Source organism: Cyrtonyx montezumae, unplaced genomic scaffold (genome assembly GCF_038088225.1).
Source record: "Cyrtonyx montezumae isolate F1298 unplaced genomic scaffold, pur_monq_1.0 scaffold_11, whole genome shotgun sequence".
NCBI lineage: Eukaryota > Metazoa > Chordata > Aves > Galliformes > Odontophoridae > Cyrtonyx > Cyrtonyx montezumae.
In genome coordinates, this window is record NW_027071837.1 from 9201022 (window position 1) to 9219788 (window position 18767).

General features: G+C 53.3%; 3 protein-coding genes across 3 annotated transcripts in view; 2 read left to right on the forward strand and 1 right to left on the reverse strand.

Annotated features, from left to right (window-relative positions):
- Window positions 1-1000: 1000 nt before the first annotated feature.
- Window positions 1001-1951, forward strand: LOC136044448 (heat shock transcription factor, Y-linked-like). The gene is made up of 2 exons (XM_065729775.1): window positions 1001-1490; window positions 1739-1951. Exons 1-2 carry the CDS (start codon window positions 1011-1013, stop codon window positions 1946-1948), a joined length of 690 nt encoding a protein of 229 aa, XP_065585847.1. The 5' UTR covers window positions 1001-1010; the 3' UTR covers window positions 1949-1951.
- Window positions 1952-4230: 2279 nt separating this feature from the next.
- Window positions 4231-10031, reverse strand: LOC136044287 (tumor necrosis factor ligand superfamily member 10-like). The gene is made up of 5 exons (XM_065729527.1): window positions 9790-10031; window positions 6672-6818; window positions 6331-6367; window positions 5727-5834; window positions 4231-5443 (listed from the first exon to the last, which is right to left on the reverse strand). Exons 1-5 carry the CDS (start codon window positions 10012-10014, stop codon window positions 5001-5003), a joined length of 960 nt encoding a protein of 319 aa, XP_065585599.1. The 5' UTR covers window positions 10015-10031; the 3' UTR covers window positions 4231-5000.
- A 7663-nt stretch (window positions 10032-17694) lies between these two features.
- LOC136044449 (heat shock transcription factor, Y-linked-like) overlaps window positions 17695-18767 on the forward strand; it is a 132539-nt gene continuing 131466 nt past the window's right edge. Inside the window, exon 1 of the mRNA XM_065729776.1 lies at window positions 17695-18597. Within this exon, the coding sequence (XP_065585848.1) occupies window positions 18118-18597 (480 nt within the window). The 5' untranslated portion in view covers window positions 17695-18117. The remainder of the gene's footprint in view (window positions 18598-18767) is intronic.

Genomic DNA, 18767 nt, shown 5'->3' on the forward strand with positions numbered 1-18767 from the left:
TGCAGCAGGATGGTTTACCTGGAGTGCTGTCAGCTCCTGGTTGCTGCATGTAAAACAATAATGTGGCTCTAGCTGCCCCTCTGTACTGGTGGAAAGCTCAGCTGTTTCACAGATAACCTTTGAGCCACCTGCTCCATTTCCTGGCAGGGCCTTGGAAGGCTGATTGCTGCTGCTGCTCACTGCGGTGGTGCAAAGATGAGAAATGCAAGAAACAAAGTACATTTTGAAGGGTTTTTAACTAGCACCAGAAGCCAACTAGACTGATGCAATGAGGGCTGCCTCTCCTGGACAAATTGGTCCTTCTCCACCATGGCTGGGACCAGACAGCGGAGCTGGAGGTGACGGGGTTGGACGCCAGCACAATTTATGTTATAAGCAGTATAGATAAAGTAGGTAGCAAGTTAATAGAATATAGAAGTTCTAGAAATAAATGTTCAGAATATTTTCCAGTTGTCCTGTCCTTTTTCTTCATTTGGTGCTTAGTCTTCCTAAGTCCATGGGTGGGGGGTACACAAGGGAGATTTCATTTCTGTTCTTGATCTGGTCCCAGCAATGATGGCAGCACACAGTGGTAGGGGGGAGGTACAGGGTGTGAGCTGGAGCTGCCTGTTCTTCAGGGAGAAGACATGGGAAAGGCAGCAGAGCTTCCCCTGGTGTGTCCTAAGGCCATTACTCCTCATCCTATCACTGTTAATGGGAGAAGAGGCTGATCCCCACTTTGATACAACTTCCTCTCAGGTCGTTGCACAGAGCGATACGATCCTCACCAATTTCCCTAATTAACAAGGATGCCGCCGCCCCATTTCCCTAGCAAACAGACACCTGTCTGTGACGTCACCGTGATGCGGAACCGTCACCGTGGTGACCTCTGTGAACGTCCCAACCCACTCCCCATTCCTCACCCCACGGTGCCATCGCGCTCCATCGTGCTGCTTGGCAGGACGATCCTTGTCGGCTGGGAAACCCCTGAGTGCAGAACTTTCTGTCAGGCCAAACAATCAGTCATTATAATGGACAAATCTTCTGAGTTGAAAGTCTCAGCTTCTCCCACTGCAGAGAGACGGGGTAAAAGAGCAGCTCGTGGAGCTGCCTTAGGACAGATCCAAGGAGAAAACACTTCTCAAAAATCAAAGAAGGAACCCACTGCAAAAACACGTCGGCTGAATCTTCCCAAGAACGGCTCTAGCAACATCAGAGGCAGTGTCTCGTCAGCCTCCTTTCTGAGAAAGCTCCGTGAGATCGTGGACAGTGATCGCTTTCAGTCCATTTGGTGGAGCGATGATGGAAACATCATTGTGATCGAGGAAAACCTGTTCAGAACAGAAGTGCTGGGAACAACAGGGCCTCTAAGTGCTTTCGACATCGGCAGCATGATAACATTCATCCGCTGGCTTCATCTGCACAAATTCTTCATTACTGAAGCGGATTTGCCAACATCGGCCTCCCGTGCTCGGTTCCCAGCAGCCGGAGCCATGCCTGCTTCTGGCGAGGTACGCAGTCCCCCTTCCCATCGAACATGGCTTGGGACAGGTGGCACTGGTGGCCGGTCCCAGCTGAGGCGGCTGCAAGTTGGTGGTACGGGGGTTTCCAAACCCACTTCTGTGCTTGTGGAAACCCTCCATTCCTCCTCCCTGAGAGTCCTCTCTGTCTTCTGAGATTCTAATGATTAGCTGTTGTACCTTTGTCTTTTCCGATCGGGAAATGGCAGCATCTAACTCTTCTCCTCTGCACTTTGCAGCTCCTCTGCTACTACAATCCCTACTTCCAGAGAGATTATCCTCACATGCCACGGAAGTTCAAGCGAAGTGCTGGTGTACGAAGGAGAGCACCAGCTGCATTCCCTGCTGAACCAACTGGTCCTTCTCCAGCATGGCAGGGACCAGACAGCGGAGCTGGAGGTGACGGGGTTGGACGCCAGCACAATTTATGTTATAGGCGGTATAGATAACCTTGGTACCTAGTGAATATGTAATAGAATTCCTAAAATATTCTGAATATTTTCCAGTTGCCCTGTCCTGTTTCTTCATTTGGTGCTTACTTTTCCAAGATCCTTTGAGGTCCTTTGCTTAATAGTTTTTAATAGCACTGCCAAGCCTCACCTTCTGCACAGTGCCCTGCGACTTCCAGGGAGCGGCAGCTGGGGCTGGAGCAAGGCTGCACCCCTCAGAGCCTGCCTGGGCAGGGCTCGGGGACAGGGTTTGCATAGCAGAGGGGACAGAGATGTGCTGGTCACAGAGCAGAGCTGTCAGGCAGGGAGCAGTGCATTAGGGGCCAGGTGATGCTGAGCAGGGTGGAGGAGGGAGGCGTGGGTTACAGGAGTACAGCACACTGCTGGGAGAGTTTTTATTATCTGCCTTGCTGATAGTAAAAGTGGTGTGGTAAGAGCCTTCCTTTTCCTCAGCCTGGCTGGATCGGGAGAGGGAGGTAATCATCTTCTGTGTGCAGGGGGGGGATGGTGTTCCTGGTGCAGGGAGGCATGGGTGTGCCTTGGCTCGTTCTGACACTGGATCCCAGCCCCAGTTGATGATGCACAAAGAAACCTCAGGCCTGGCAAGCCCTGGGGTGGACAGCAGGAGCAAGGAGCAGCTCCTGCCCAGCCTTGGCATGAAGGGGATCAAGCCCATCTCAGCACCCTGGGGCTTGGATGGAGTGGCCCTAAGCCAACCCAGGCCCTAGCAGCCTTGGTCTGGCTCAGCAAGCCAGAAGGAAAGAGGAGCAGCTCAAGGACTCCCCTGGGCAGCTGGGAAGGATGTAGCTAGCCTCCCAAGGCCCTCGCTCCCACTGCTTCTGTTTGGAAGCAGAGATGTGTTTCTCTGGGAAAGCCTGGGGCATTCACAGGGAAAGGGTGCAGCTGCCTGGGCATGACCTCAGCCTGGGCTGTGGAGCTGTTAGTGATGCAAGATGAGGCAAGACCCTGCTATTGCCTGCAGCCTTTGCTGTCTGTAAGTTGCAGGGCTGGAGCTGCTGGGAGTCACATACCTGTTCCCCCAGGTGGCCTTGGCACTCACAGCTCTCACTCAGCACTTGAGCTGCTCCACTACTGCCAGTGCCTTGCTGCAGGCGCTGTGCTGGGAGCAGGGCTGGGAGCACAACTCTGCAGTGGGCAAACCAACCCTCTGTGCCCAAGCTGTGCCATGCTCTGCCCGCAGACAGCCTCTGTGCTGGGCTATGAGCTATGGCAAGGAATGCAATGGGAGAGCAGATACATCTGATCTGCAGTGAAGGGCTGCACAGCACTCTCGTGCTTCACAGCGTGCTAGCACATAACAGGTGGGTGTGCTGACACAGACATCATGCTGTCTGGTTGGGCCAGCACTATTACTGCTCTGTGTACAGGGCTAAGTACCCACCATGAGGCTGCTGCACAGAGGTGCGAGGCCAGTGATGTAGTACAGGATTTATTGAAACAGCACTGAGACCCCCTCCAGAACTGTGCTGGCAGGAGAGGTGCTTGTGTCCTTCATGGCAGCTTGTGCTGCTGGCCTGTCCCTGTACGTCAACATTCTTAATATGATACAGAGTACACAAGTAATTACAAAAGTGGTCTATGTCCACACAGTGTCCGAGGGCCGAGGCAGCTTTATCATGCTCTGCTCTGCACAAAACTGTTTTTTTGTGTCAGGTGTGTCCTGGAGGTTTAGCAACAGGGGTTTGGTTTTGTCCTGGGTCCTGTGCTACTACTGCCCAAGCTGAAGCGTGGTCTGGGTGGCAATCCTGGAGGGTGACAACCGATGTGAGCAAAGAGTGGCTGTGCTGCCCAACAGTGCTGGTAGAAACAAAACCCCAAGGAAAGGGATGCTAGGTCAGAAGCAAAGGGAGGTGAGACATCAGGCTCCTCGTCTTGGTGGTCCTGCGCATGTGAGCTGCCCCACAGGATGGACCAGTAAATGGCTGGGGCATCGCTTTTCTGCATGTCACTGCTGTTACATGAGGCTCATGGAGAGCTGCTGAGGGCTGGAGTGCACCCTGGGCACAGCTGATGCCATAGTTCAGTGTCCCTTCCTCACTGTCAGGGGTTTGTGTGGGCCACAGAGAAGCACCTGGAGAGCTGTACATGCTGTGCTGCTGCTCATGCTGGCCTGGTGAGAACCAGCCCAAGGTGCCAGTCTTGCAGATCTGCAGCTCCCCAGCTTATTCCTGCTCTCAGCACCTTTCCCAGCCCCGAGCAGTGATGTCATTCTCATTGGTGTGGCTCTCTGGGGACAGGTGATACTCTCCACGTGCCACACACTGGGCTCTGTTGATGCAGTGTCTAACCCCAGCAAGGAATGCATCTCTGCCACATGCCTGGGTGCAGCTGCTTGTGCTGGTAATTATTGCAGCTATTGCCCTGCTCTTTGCCTCCTCAGAAGCTGACTGCTGGCACAGGCCCAGGTTTCTAACTGCTCTGAACTGAAACTCTTTGACTGTTTCCTGGAAGCTGATGTTGGATCTGTCTTGTTCCTGCAGGCTGCTCAACCGTGCGGTGGTGAGCAGCCCTGTAGCCATGCTCCCCATACTGCTGCTCTCTGCTAACCTTCAATTCTGCCCCAGCACCTCCAGCTCAGGGTCTGAGAGCCTGGCAGCATGGCTGGCAGCAGTTTGCTGCTTGCGTGTGCCAAGTCTGGATTCAGACTTGCAGAGGGTGGTCCTGCCATGAGGAAGATTGATCTAAAGTTGTGGATGTGAGCCCTGAGCCTCTGTCTTGCTGGGGTTGGAGGCACATGGATGGAGACCAAGTGGATACAAGGCATCCTGGCAGTGTGGCTCTTGGTGGAAGCGTGTCCTGCTCTGTGTTCCGTGCTCCAGCTGACACCCACCAGGCACAGCAGGTGCAGGGAATGACACTGTGCCAGGCCCAGCTGGACCCCTGGCCATTGAGCCACTGTCCCACACAGGGGAAGACAACAGCACAACGAGAGGAGCTGCACACACTCGCAGCTCAAATTGCTGCTGCCCGAGGCCACGCAGAAGAGTCAATCCAGCAAAAGCAGAGGGAAGGTATGAGGATGAGAAGGCTGTCACAGGTCGAGCCGGAAGGCCCCAAAATAGCTGGCTGCTGCGTCGTTGTAGTCGATGGCTAGCGAGGAGACGGAGACAAAAAGCTCATCGCCAGCCTTGAGCTCAAACAGTCCGCCCTGGTAGAGAGCGTGGAGGCCGTAGTCTGCCTCAGGTGCCCAGCACTTGGTGCCCACTCCTTTAAGCAGGAGGATGGGCTGGCTGTAGGACGTCTTCCAGTTGATGCACTGCACGAGCTGTGGCACTGAGACACGGGCGCCGGCCCCATCGCGGGAATAGCGGAAATAGATCTGGGAGTAGACGTAGTATTTGCCTGCCTGGTTGACCCGCAGCCGGCCGTCCTGGTACGTGATGTTCTGCAGGTGTGAGTGGATGGTGCTGTCCTCCCACCGAGTGATGGCGTGGCGGCAGGACTGCGAGAGGTTCCCAAAGCGCCTCGAGCTTCCTGAGGAGAAAGCGGAGTCACTAAGGGAGAGCACTGTGCCGAGGGGCACCATTCATGGCCAGGAGAAAGGCGGGGGTGGCCCTATTGTGCTGCTGCAGCTATCCAGCTTGGAAGTGAGGAGGGGAGGGTGGTCTTGTACTGGAGAGGACAAACTTCTTCCCATCTGCCAGCAAATGCAACCTCCCATGCTCAGCTCTCTGGGGTAGATCTAATGATTCTATGATCTTTTCCCCATCCCCACCCTAGAAGCCCCTCAGTGCCCTGCTGGCCTCTCCTGGCTCACCGTCCTGGGCCGGGTTCTGTGATCGGAGGGTGAGATGTGCTGAGGGTTTGCCGAGTGTTTTGGTAGGAAACTGCCCCTCTGATGTGTTGAAGTAGCTCCTCTGGGCCTCTGCAAGGAAAGGGACAAATGGCTTTAGGGAGCAGAGTACGTGGGGATCCCCAGACCCATGCTGGCACATCCTTACTCAGCAACCAGACAGCATGAGGCACAAGAGCGCCTCACTGACCCTACACAGGGGGTGAAAACATTTAGTCAATTATTATCTAACAGTTCCATACTGCCCCCTGGGTACACAGGTTCCCCAGTCTCAATCAGACAGACACAACGTCCCTCTAACACATGTAGGGGATGTATGCCCTTCACCCATCCAGTGGGGCAGTCTGCACTCCTGCCCCAGCTCGCAGCACTGTGCTGGCTGGAGTTTGCCCCGGGAGCGGCCGAACACCCTTGACCTGCTGGCACCGCCGGCCCCACGCTGAGCTGTGTGCACGTGGACGTGGCCCAGCTCCCACTGCAGCTCACTGACCCGTGATGCTGTGCAGCAGAGGTTCCCCATGAGTGGAACCCCAACTCCTGTGCCCGGTGCTCAGTGGGATGAACTCACCATTCACCACGCTCCTGCTGATAACGTTCTCCGTCACCTGAACCATTAGAGAAGAAAAACAACCCCATGGTTTAAAGATGCAAACGTTGTTCCCTGCCCACAGCTCCTCTCATCTTTCCAAGCTTTCACTGACATGTTTTTTCTCTCCATTTTTCCGGACCCTACCATCTTCTCTGTGCAGAGGGCTTGGCATGCAGCCCCTCCTTGTAGACCTGCTTAAATCAAGCCTCTGCCAGCCGCTGGTGAAGCAGATGGGGAAACTGAGGCAGGCAGGCAAATGGGAGCACTCCTTTCATGTGTCCTACCCTCCCCAGCCCTGCAGCCAGCAGCCCCAGACTCACCGTGGCCACGTAGGCTTTGATGGTGTTGGCTAGCTTGAGGCAGGACTGGTTGCTGATCAGCTCTTCCAAGTTGGAGCCTTCCTGCTGCTGATTGATAAGCTGCAGACACCTTAGTTCCTCCGAGCTGCCCTGTGACTGAGCTTTGAGCTGGAATGGAAACACCTGGATGTCCACAGACTGCACAGAGCAGGGTAAGGCAGCATGTGCAGCTTGGCTGGGTGCAGTGGGGATGGATCCCTGCAGGATCTGTGCCCAGCTCAGCTGCCTTTGGCCTGGCTCCTCCTGTGTCAGGATGCTCACAGACACACCACGGAATGGAGCATAACCCAGCACTTCCCTGGGCACGAAGCTGCTGGTGGGATGGGTTGGTACCACCAGGACACAAATGCGGACTGAAGCTGCTCTGCTGTGAAGGAATTAGTTGGAAGGAGGCTGAGTGGGTCCCAAGATCTGTTCAAAACCTGTTTTGTGAATTGAATGGGATAAATCTCATCTTGCCCACCTATGATCGCCATGGGTGGCAAAAGCTTTCTCATCTCAGTGGTTATGGAAACGTGACAGTCCCTCTCATTGAGTTTCAGTGCTGAGCATGAAGGAAAGACACTCTTGCAAGCTGCAGAGCACCAAGTAAAGGAGAGGCACTGAAATTTCCCTTTTTCCATGTCCTTCATCTCTTCTGCTCCTGCCTTAGCTGTGAAGGCATTCACAGACCCTGGGCAAGGGGTTGTCCTGCAGTGCTTGGCTCCAAGCATGCAGTTTGCTCCATGGTGATGAGGTTCTGTAATTTACTGCCGCTGAGCTTGTTGTAAACCAAGCTCTCACACATCTCTTCCCTCCCAGGGCTGAGCAGTACTGGCTGGAGACCAGACCCCAAGTACTGCATCAGCCCAGACAGAGCTCAAACACTTTGTAATCTGTGCTGGATTGCAGCTGGGGAAAGGAAGCCTTCCTTCCATGTGTTGTGGGCTGCTGCGTGGTGAGCTGTGCCATGCCAGCATGTCCCTAGGCTGACCTGGCCCAATTCTGCACAGCTGCTGCCTGGATGACAGACACAGATGGCTGTGGGAAAACCAGGGCCCAGATGGGATGTCTGCCCTGAAATCAGCACTCAAGAGCTGGGAAGCAGTGCAGGCACCTGGACCAGCCTGCCTTCACCACCTGGGTCGTTCCCAGATCATGGGAACCCGACCTAGCAGCCCTTGGCTGCTCTGTAAATCCCACCAGCATCCTGTGCTTCCCTGAGTTGGGTCGCTGCAGCCCGCAGCTCCCACCAGACACCTCCCTACCTCCTGACCAGGATCAGTGGGATTCAGGGACCAGCATGGAGGCTGTATGTGGTAAGATAAAAAGTCTGCTTTCTTTCTCTATTTTTTTTTATTTTTATTTTGTTGTATGCATAATTGGGCTGGATTTATCAGGAGCCCAGTGGGTGAGAGAGGGGCTGCAGTGCTGATTTCAGAGACGTGCTGTTGTGCTGACACAGCCAGATGACTGCAGGAGGGTGAGTGCAGCCCTCGCAGGGTTTCACTTGGGGTGGCTTTGGGCTGCAGCCTTACAAAGACATGCTTGTCTGACTGGGTGGAAGCACAGTGCCTGCTGTAAATCCCACCGGGATGGGGCTGCTTGCGTGAAACTCTCCAACATAATGCATGCTTGGGCAGAGCCAGCGCATGCAGCCAGCTCCTCTGTGCTGCCAGTAGCACTACTGCGGTGTTGTAGGCACATATAATCAGGGTCTGCCCTGGTAATGTGGTGGCACAGTCTCAGCATAACAATGAGCACTGCATCCACACCCCTCAGGCCACTGCCAACTGCCTGGCTCTGCTAATTGCCTTGATTAAGGCTTGTTGCATGTGCCACCAGCACCTCTCACTGTACAGCATAGTTGCAGTCCCTACCTTGTCTGTGTCCCCTCCTGGGAAGCTGCCACAGAGCAGGGTGTTTAAATTAAATGAAAAGTGAAAGAAACTTCTGTAAAACAGGTGGACAGACTGTGTGTGCGTGTGTTTTGGGTGAGGGAGGCTGGCCAATGCAAGCTATTCAGTGCCCTCGGGATACTGAGTTCTGAGTGCTGGGGTCCAGTGAGAGACTCCAACAGTTATTCCAAAGATCAATGTAAATGGCTTTCTTCCTTCAGCCCTTCCCTGAGGCTCTGTCTGCCCACATTTCCGTTCTCCTGCTGATGCCTCTCACGTAAATCCTTTGTAATGGGTGCCACAGGAGATCCAGGGAAGGAAAGAAAATCTGGAGGCTGGAGTCTGCTCTGAAGGATGCTGAAATGGTCAGCAAGCAGACGCTTCCTCCTTCACCCAGGGACTTATTCCACTTTCCCTTCTCTCTTGTGGTTTTGGGCAAAGCTTGGCACTCCGGTGCCCTTCTAATGATGGGCCCTTGCTCACTAGAGCTGACGGTTATCATGAGTAGAACAGCCCAGATTGCTGCTTGGCGGTTCTCCATCTGTGCTGTTTGGGGTTCATCCCTTCCACTGCTGTGGGAACGCTGTAGACCTGCCTTAGCAGGGGCAGCAGTGTGTGTGCGGGGCCTGTTAACAGCACCAGGGCTGTCCCGTGCAGTTTGTTGCTGCGAGGGCGCTGTCTGTGTAAGGGCAGTCAGGGGGCCCTGCAGCTCTCTGGCTGCTGATGCCCATCAGGCAGCAGCGGTGCAGCCGTCAATGGCAGGATTTGGCTGCAGCACCTGGTCCAGGGGAGCTGAGCTCGGGAGCAGCTTGGCAGGAGCGATGCTCAGCGCAGGCGAGGAGGGCTGCACCACATCACAGCTATTTGGTGCCATTCAATAGGACCAAGCGCCTGAGAGCTCCCGCTGCGAGGTCCCCCAAGCCTCACAAAGGGGAAGAAGGCTGCAGCAGTCCTGGTGGGATGAGAAGGGCAGGGCAGGGCACGGGGACCGAGGGGAGCCCGTGAAGCCCCTTCTCCGGCTCCTGCCCGGACCCGCGGCCTCAGTTTAAGCCCGGGCAGGGAGCGGCTCCGCCGGGATCCGCGGAGGAGCCCCGTTCCCCATCGCGAAGCGCCGTCCCACGCCGGGAGCGGAGCCGCGGCTCGGGGCCGTCCCGGGGTGCAGCCCTCGCCCAGCCGCCCTCGGGGCCCCGCGCCGCGCTCACCTTGGAGATGGCCATGGTGAAGTAGACAAAGAGTCCGGTGGTGGACGCGATCTGCAGGGCGAGGATGGCCACGACGGCCACGCTGCCCCACAGCGGCCCGCACCGCCGCCGCCGTCCCGGCAGCCCCACGGGGTCGGCGCCGGGGCCGTCCCCCAGCATGCGGGTGGCAGAGCCGCCGCTGTCGGAGCGCAGGTACTGCCCGGAGCTGGGCTGCTGCGGAGCCATGGCCGATCCCCCCGCCTCCCAAGTGCCCCGCAGCTCCGGCGGGACGGACCGGGGCGGGGATACGGACGGGGGCGGCCCCGGGTGGGAGTGGGGGTGGGCCCCGGGTTAGTGTTTGTCCCGCGCCTCCCCTCTGTGCGCGTATGGAGAAGCGAGGCGGGTGTTGGCGGGGCTGTGGAGGTGCGGGGCTCGGGCACGCAGTGCTGCGGTGGTGGAGGGCCCCTGTGCTGGGAGCAGCAGGTCTCGTGGTTGGGTGGGATAATGAGTTGGGTGATGCAGACCGCGCGTCCCCACGGAGTGCCGGGGTAAGCGGGTCGCTCCAGAGGCAACTGTTTGCAGAAAGGTATTGATGGCCGCTGGGCCTTTCCCAGGGGTTCATCCCACACTGTGCATCGCTGAGAAAGCATCCTGGCCCCGGTGCTGGCTGGGAGCAGCGTTTGGTTGTGCTCTGATAGCTGACCCCAAGGCCGTGCTCTGCTGGTGAGCGGTGTTCCCTGTCCTCCTGAGTGGGTATGTTGAGTTGTTTGGAAAGCAAACAGAAAACCTGGAGAAGGGCTGCTGCCTGATGACTGCTGTCGCTGCTTTGTACTCAGGTGGCCGTGGTCTGTAGCGTTTTTACCTCCGCAATGGAAGTGAGAGCTTCGTACACAAACACTAAGTTCTCCCAGAGCTGCTGTCTCTTCTCTAAGGATGGGGTGTGGGAATAATGTGGTCTGGCCCCGGGCCAAATCCACTGTCTGCTCCTGTAACCCCAAGTGATACTCTGGGGGTAAACTTTATGATTTATAGCAAAATGGGGAGCTGACTGTGAGCAGGAGAGGCCAGTCCTTGGTTGCGGCCCCTGATGGAGGCGGGGACACAAGCAGTGCTGCAGCCGCAGCAAGGCAGCCCCTCACCTCCGGAGTGCGGAGAGCTGCTGCGAAGAGCCAGCGCACCCGTGCCTTGCTTCCTGAGTGCTTGCACACCATGAGTGGCAGGGTTTTGATGGTTTTCTTTCCTCAGGAAAGGAACTTGTCCTACTACACCCTGCCTGCCAGAAACGGCACTCTGTCTTCCACTGAATCCCAAAAGCTCTGGCTTTCTGCTAACAGATTTCCCCAGGGAGCTGCTGGTTGGGATGCAGGAGGAGGGGACTATTCACAGGTACCACCTATTTAAAACAAAGGAGCAGTTCCATTATCTCTTTTGACATGTCTTCGCAGCTGCTCTGGTTCCTTTGTGTGTCTGGGGGTAAAGCAGCAGCTCCATAATTGCCTTGGGATCAGCTAGGGGAGTACAGGAATAGTCCTTTCCCTCAGATGCCAGGGCAGGAGCTTGAACTAGAACCTCTCAAGTATCCTTGCAGTGTCCTTCGCTTGTTTATTCACCTCTCCATGTACAAATGGCTTTATTTGTGGAGCACTGGAGCTCCTGGCCACATCTGGAGGGCCCCTCATCATATCTCCTGACCCTTGCTCTGTGGCCTGAGTTGCAGGGCACGTACCCCAGGAACAGTTTTGAGAGGGTTTCCTCTGCAGGTCTCCCCCCATACATACTTGCTTTCCCCTGAGGTGATGGTGGGTTCATTATCTCAGTGCTTTCGTAGTCTCAAGCCCTAAGCGTGCACGCATTTGCAGTAATCCTGCAGCAGTGGCCAGGTATGTCAGGCTTCTCTGGGGTGCTGATATGTGCCGCATGCTGGGCAGCCACGTGACTAAGTAGTTATGGATTCCCAGACATGGGGAAGTGAGTAACAAGTCACCTTATCTGGTTTTACTGCTTTTATTAAAGACTTTGCTAAGCCTTGAATAATGCAAGCTCTGCACAAATGTCTTCAGATCGCCGATCTAATCACTCTCTGTCCAAAGATCTCTATTGGCCTTTCCCAGCATCCACTCTTTCTGTGGGAAGTGGTTGCTGAATTCATGGTGATCTGTGTTGTAGGGACCTGGGGAGGAAATGCTGTCCCTTCCACCTCCAAGTTATATCAAGAATAATACTGCTGAGACTAGGGGATCTTCCAGCCTAAAGTGTCTGTGTGTGCTCTGCTCAGGCACTGGTTTGGTGCTGTCCTGCCCCGGCACTGTGTCTGGAAGTGGAAGACAAAAGAAAGGTGAGGTGCCAAATGCAACAGTAACTGATGGTGGAGAAGGGCTGGAGGGGCCAAATGCATTTGCAATTTGGAACGTGGATGCATGCGCAGAACCTTGGGTAGCAGCTTGGGTAGCTGTGGTCCTGGTTGATGTGCTGCTCCATAGAGTGGGGCAAGGGCCCACCTGGGCTCTGCTGGTGAGCAGCAGGATGCCTGGAGCTGCAAACGCTCAGTAGTTTGGAGCTGCTCTCTGTTCCGTGGAGATGGGAGGTTTGCAAAACAGCCAAGCCTAAGTGAGGGCAGGACCAGCACTTGGACTGCAAAAAGAAAATTGGATGGGAGCCAGATTAAAAAAAAAAAAAAGCCTCTTGAGACTGGCTGTGGAGTTGTTTTTCACTTCTAATATTTCCTGGTCTGTGCACGAGGAGAACTGGGCCAGCTGAGCCTGGAATTTTGTTTCCTCAGCACTCAATGATGCAGAACCAGTGCAGGAAAGTGGGAGAGAGTGTTTTGCTGGGGTCTTGTATCATCAGAAAAACGCTGGGATAGGGGAAACCAGGCAGATATCGCCTGCACAGGGATGTGAGCTGTGTGAGTTTTGCAGTCTGCCCCTCAGATTCTATTTGGCTTTGCTTCAGGCATGACAGCTGAATGTGCAGTTTAGTAATGTGATTTTCCCAGGTTTTATGGAGGTGACAATACATTCAGGATCCACTGGATTAGCCTAAATTGGATCCCTCTTGAGCTGGGCTAGCCAGGGCATTCATTCCTTCTGAGATTGCACCTTCTGGAGCAGAAATCCAGATCCATTTCTCAGTTTTGTGAGGCTGCTCCTTTAAGACAAGCCACAGCCTTGGCCTCGCAGGCTTGATTTCTAACATGTGTTGGCTGCATGATCTTTAGTCAGGGAACAGCAGCCCCCCAGGATGTGAAAAAAGAGCATGCAGCTCAGGAAGGTCTTTGCTAACCTTTCTGGTATGCTCCCTCAAACATTTGTCTGTCAATTTGAACTGAACAACTGCTTTGCTGAGCCTTGTGCAAAAAATCCTCTTCTGCACCACATCATACTCCCAAGGCTCAATAGAAAACTCGGTGCCTCCAGCTGATGCACTGGATTAGCTCATCTTCCTGACCAGTTTGCCTCAACTATGTAGAGAATCTACATCTGTGTCGAGCTCAGTTCTGCCCTGAGGGAGCATCTCTGCTGGGGTGGCAGGGACCAGCCCACAAAAGACATGGTGGTTCACCTTATCCTTGAGGCCATGCGATATTTTATCATGCAGTAGGAATGTGGGAAACACTGGACTGGCAGCAACATGTCTTGGCCTTTCTGTGCCTCAGTTTCCTTCTACTCAACATAGGCTTTAAGAGAACCTGTGTGGTTGCCCACATGCTTGAGTTCCCTTGCAGTCAGACACTTAGCTTGGGCAGTTCTCTGGTATATGTTCATCCTGTGGGATGCTGCAGGGACATACCCTGACTGTGTTCAGGCAAAGGGAGGGAAGGCTGATTTGGAAGCAGATTAGAAGTTCTGAGAAAGCACACAAATAGCAGGATTGCTCTCAGAGTGCCCATAATATAGGAGTAGTGCAAAGGAACAGATGCCAACAGGGAAATGCCGGGAGTGCTGGTTTGCTGGTCCCCTCCTGTAGCCAGTTTCAGGCTTTTCAAGAAGTGGTGTTTCCTCTTGCCATGTTTCCAAGCAGAAAATTGCTATCCCTTCACCCAGCATGGGCAGAAAAGAGCTGGAGGTAGCTGTGGCAGTCCTGCTGGAACAAAGAGGGCTGATTAAAGCCAGGCCTCTTATCTCCTCCACCCAGAATACCAGATATTTCACAGCATATTTAACTTGCCCGAATTTCACCTATGCCTTTGAGACAGAAAAACAGGAGGAGGGGAGGAGGTAGGACATTTTGGGATTTATCCCTTGGCAATGTGGCTGTGAGCAGGCATACAGCCCACAGGCAGGGTGTGTGCTGGGGGTTTTTGGAGCCATGGGGACACTGCAGAGGAAAGTTCAGGGTAAGCGTCCAGTGCAGCAGATGATCTTGGAAGTAATAAAGCCTCAATGCAGAACAGAAGGGACTGAAGTATTTTGGCCAGGGGCCCCTTTGGCCTCCCCATGGGTCCACAAGAGTGAGTGTGGGAGCACTTGGTTTGGCTGGCTTGGCTGTGCAGCCTCTGGCAGCTGCGGACACTGAGAGAAGCACACGCACCACGGGGCTACACAGAGGTTCCCTGTGCCAGCAGGATCAGGAAGGGGCAACTCAAGCAGATGTGACTTAGCACCCAAACAGCTCAAGCAGACATGACTCAGCACCCAAACCACATGATTCAGCACCCTAGAAATGCTGTCTGATGACACCGAAGTGGTGATGCAGCAGACTCTCTGCCTCCAATTCCTCTCTGGGATTGGCAGTCTCAATCTTCTTGAGACCACTGCTGAACAAACACAAAACCTCCCCAGACAACCCCAAAAGTTATCATGATGGAGGGATCTGTGTTTTTGAGAGACATGCAAAGAAACTCTTCCTCAGCCATATCTCGAATGTCCTTTTGGAAAGTGAGTCTCAGCTCCTGGAGAGGGAGCAATGGGGCAAGCAGAACAATGCAAGTCCATCTTAGAAATGATCCAGAGGTTGTGCAGGAGAGTTGTGTCTGCCTAGATGTTCAGATCACACACAAGGCCTGTGGAAGGGTTGTTTTATGGTAACATTCTTTGCTGCCCGTGTTGAAAAGAGTGTGGCGGTGTACATACCACAGTTTTGGCAGTTCATCTAAATGAAGACTTGCTTCTTAGTTTTGTCCTAAACTCACCTAGCTCAGCACTGGGCTGATCGTGGAGAGATCAAAAACATCAGACCACTGAGCTCTTCTTTCCAACACACACACAAACAGACACAGACATGCACAGCATGTGGTTTCTCTGCAAGGCACACAGATGCTCTGTTGTGTTCTAGGGAATCTGGAGACACATGCAAACCATATGGAGGCTGCAGGGGAGACCAATTTCAGTGGTTGGAGATGACTCAGAGCTTCCCACCGCAGGTTTCCTGCTGGCTCAGGGCTTTTTCAGCCTTCCTCCCTCCTCATACCCAGAATGATTTAGCTTCTTGAGAGGAATGAGGCTCATGTACATCTACTACCCACAGAGCTGTGAGAGACCCCCTCCCCTTGTCGAGGCAGCTCATGGGGCAGGGTGTACTCGTGACCTAGCAGTATTTTTGTAGAAACATCCTTCTGGAAATCACTGGGTGCACCTCACCTGTTCTGGCCAGTTTATTAGAAACCTCAATTTCTAGAAGCTGTGATGGAAAGCTGCTGTGTGTAGTTCTCTGCAAACTGTCAGGGTCTGGGTTGGCTCAGCTCAGCTTCTCTTCTCACACAGCAGAGCTCTCCCTGATTCAGCTGTAGGACTGTCTTTGCATCCTGAGGAAAGTTGTCTCCATCTTAGGATGGCTGCTGTTTCCCCTGAACTGAGACACTAGGATGCTGTGCCTGGATGCTTCTGGGCTGCAGAGAATAAAAGGAAGCTCTAGGTTGTTTATATTTATCATCTATGTTTTGCAACATCCTGGCAAAGCAGAGCAGAAAAGAAAAAAAAATAAATAGGACAGCCTGAGTCCAGGCGTGCAGCACTCAGTGAGGTCTTGGAGCATCAGCTGCCCGTGTGGGCCAGCAGTGCTTCCTGTCCACCACCTCCACATCCTTCTTTCCTAGTTCTCCTTCAGCACAGCTGTCTCTGCTCTTGCTTTCACAGTAGGAAGTGAAGCCCAGGAACAGGACAGCATTTGGGCAGTCCTTGTCTGCTGCTGCCTCCTTCTTCCTACCACACACGATTACATCCATGAAGATCTCTGTGTAAAAGGAAGGCATCTTGTGGTATAGGGAAGGGTGGTTGTATGCTTTCAGGTTCTGCTTTCAAGGCGGTAGACAAACGTGTTGTCAAGCTTTGTGCTAGGATACAGTGGGTGGTGATTTCATTTTCCAGCCCGACCAGGGTACCCCCAGTCCCTTTTCCTTCAGAGATGCAGGTCTGGGAAAAGCTGTTTCTGTGATGCTCTGCAGGCAGCTGAATTTCTGTGGATCTGGGAGAGCAGACCGTAAGTTTGCCTGATGATCTGAACTTGTAGTGATGCACATCCAGCAAACAGCTGTGGCTCTGCCCACTTACCCTGCCTGGGCTGCATCTGCCTCCAAGCCTGGCCCTTCCCTGGTGGGAAGGGAGGAAGGGAGGAAGGGAGGAAGGTTGGTAGGGAGGAAGGTTGGCAGGTTGGTTCCTCCCCCTCCGTGCCGGGCTTCCCGTGTCTGACGGCCGGTCTCCGTGCTCCCTCTCGTGGCAAACCCCGGCTGCATGAACTAGAGCAGGCTAAGCAAACTAGCGATGAAATGGTAAAATCCTTGCAGGAGCGCGCGAAAACACCGCAGGAATAAGTGAAAACCCTCCGGAGCCAATTAACTGTTGAGTGTCATAGCACCTAGCTATCAGCACTGGCAGGCGCTGTAGACTTTGGCTTAGTCTCAGAAATTGAGCCAGGTGTGGGAAATGGCAGAATGGCACAGAGCTGGAGGGGAGCACTGGGGGCCTGCTGGGCAGGCAAGTCTGGCAAAGCCCAGCAGTGGCTAGTGAACCCACAAACTGTGCCTTATAAGACCCAGATGAACTCTTTTGTTACAGCATTTCAACTCAGTTTATTGTTTCTAAAATCTCCTGTAAATTCCAGAAAAAAACTGAATAGGACCAGAGTGTTTTTATTTATTTATTTAGCAGTCACTGCTGATAATTCAAGAGGACAGAGCCTTAGAAGGCTGTTGCTTTCATTGCAGGGCAGTAAGGGTAGTATTTCCTGTATCCTGCTTGCAAGGTTTCTACCCATACCCTTTATCATACGCATGTTAACAGGAATACTGAATTGCATTCTTCCAGAGAGAAGCAGGTCCCAGTGGAATTAAGCATAATCCTCCTTAGCACAGCACAGAATGAGTGAAGCTGGCTATTCTTTCCTGTGATTGTATGCTCTGTTCGAGGTGTAAACGCAGAATATACTACATACAAATATTTGTATTCTAGTGTGGTATGAAATGCCTTCCATGAATTTCAGATGAGATGCATGACTTCTAAATAGTTTTTAGTATCAGGTAACTGATTTTAACTTACTGATTACTTCTAGGTAAGCAACAAATTGTCAGGAACATAAAATAGAAGAATTAATTCACTACTTGTATATTCTCAAATGTTTAACTCCCCTTATAACATTTCAGCAGTCTGAGTTTGTTGTTTGTTAACAATGTGGTCCTTCCAACATATTCCAGGCAGGAAATTTTGAGCTGTATTATTACGGTTCCAGCATGTTCAAAATTCTCCGATTTTGGATTGTTTGAAGGGTGGGATTTTCAAGAACAGCTGTTCACTCTCTTTCCTTATAGGCAAATAGTAGAGTTTTGAAGTGATAAATGTTCACAATATTTTCCAGTTGTCCTGTCCTATTTCTTCATTTGGTGCTTAGTCTTCCTAAGTCCATGGGTGGGGGGTACACAAGGGAGATTTCATTTCTGTTCTTGATCTGGTCCCAGCAAAGATGGCAGCACACAGTGGTAGGGGGGAGGTACAGGGTGTGAGCTGGAGCTGCCTGTTCTTCAGGGAGAAGACATGGGAAAGGCAGCAGAGCTTCCCCTGGTGTGTCCTAAGGCCATTACTCCTCATCCTATCACTGTTAATGGGAGAAGAGGCTGATCCCCACTTTGATACAACTTCCTTTCAGGTCGTTGCACAGAGCGATACGGTCCTCACCAATTTCCCTAATTAACAAGGATGCCGCCGCCCCATTTCCCTAGCAAACAGACACCTGTCTGTGACGTCACCGTGATGCGGAACCGTCACCGTGGTGACCTCTGTGAACGTCCCAACCCACTCCCCATTCCTCACCCCACGGTGCCATCGCGCTCCATCGTGCTGCTTGGCAGGACGATCCTTGTCGGCTGGGGAAACCCCTGAGTGCAGAACTTTCTGTCAGGCCAAACAATCAGTCATTATAATGGACAAATCTTCTGAGTTGAAAGTCTCAGCTTCTCCCACTGCAGAGAGACGGGGTAAAAGAGCAGCTCGTGGAGCTGCCTTAGGACAGATCCAAGGAGAAAACACTTCTCAAAAATCAAAGAAGGAACCCACTGCAAAAACACGTCGGCTGAATCTTCCCAAGAACGGCTCTAGCAACATCAGAGGCAGTGTCTCGTCAGCCTCCTTTCTGAGAAAGCTCCGTGAGATCGTGGACAGTGATCGCTTTCAGTCCATTTGGTGGAGCGATGATGGAAACATCATTGTGATCGAGGAAAACCTGTTCAGAACAGAAGTGCTGGGAACAACAGGGCCTCTAAGTGCTTTCGACATCGGCAGCATGATAACATTCATCCGCTGGCTTCATCTGCACAAATTCTTCATTACTGAAGCGGATTTGCCAACATCGGCCTCCCGTGCTCGGTTCCCAGCAGCCGGAGCCATGCCTGCTTCTGGCGAGGTACGCAGTCCCCCTTCCCATCGAACATGGCTTGGGACAGGTGGCACTGGTGGCCGGTCCCAGCTGAGGCGGCTGCAAGTTGGTGGTACGGGGGTTTCCAAACCCACTTCTGTGCTTGTGGAAACCCTCCATTTCTCCTCCCTGAGAGTCCTCTCTGTCTTCTGAGATTC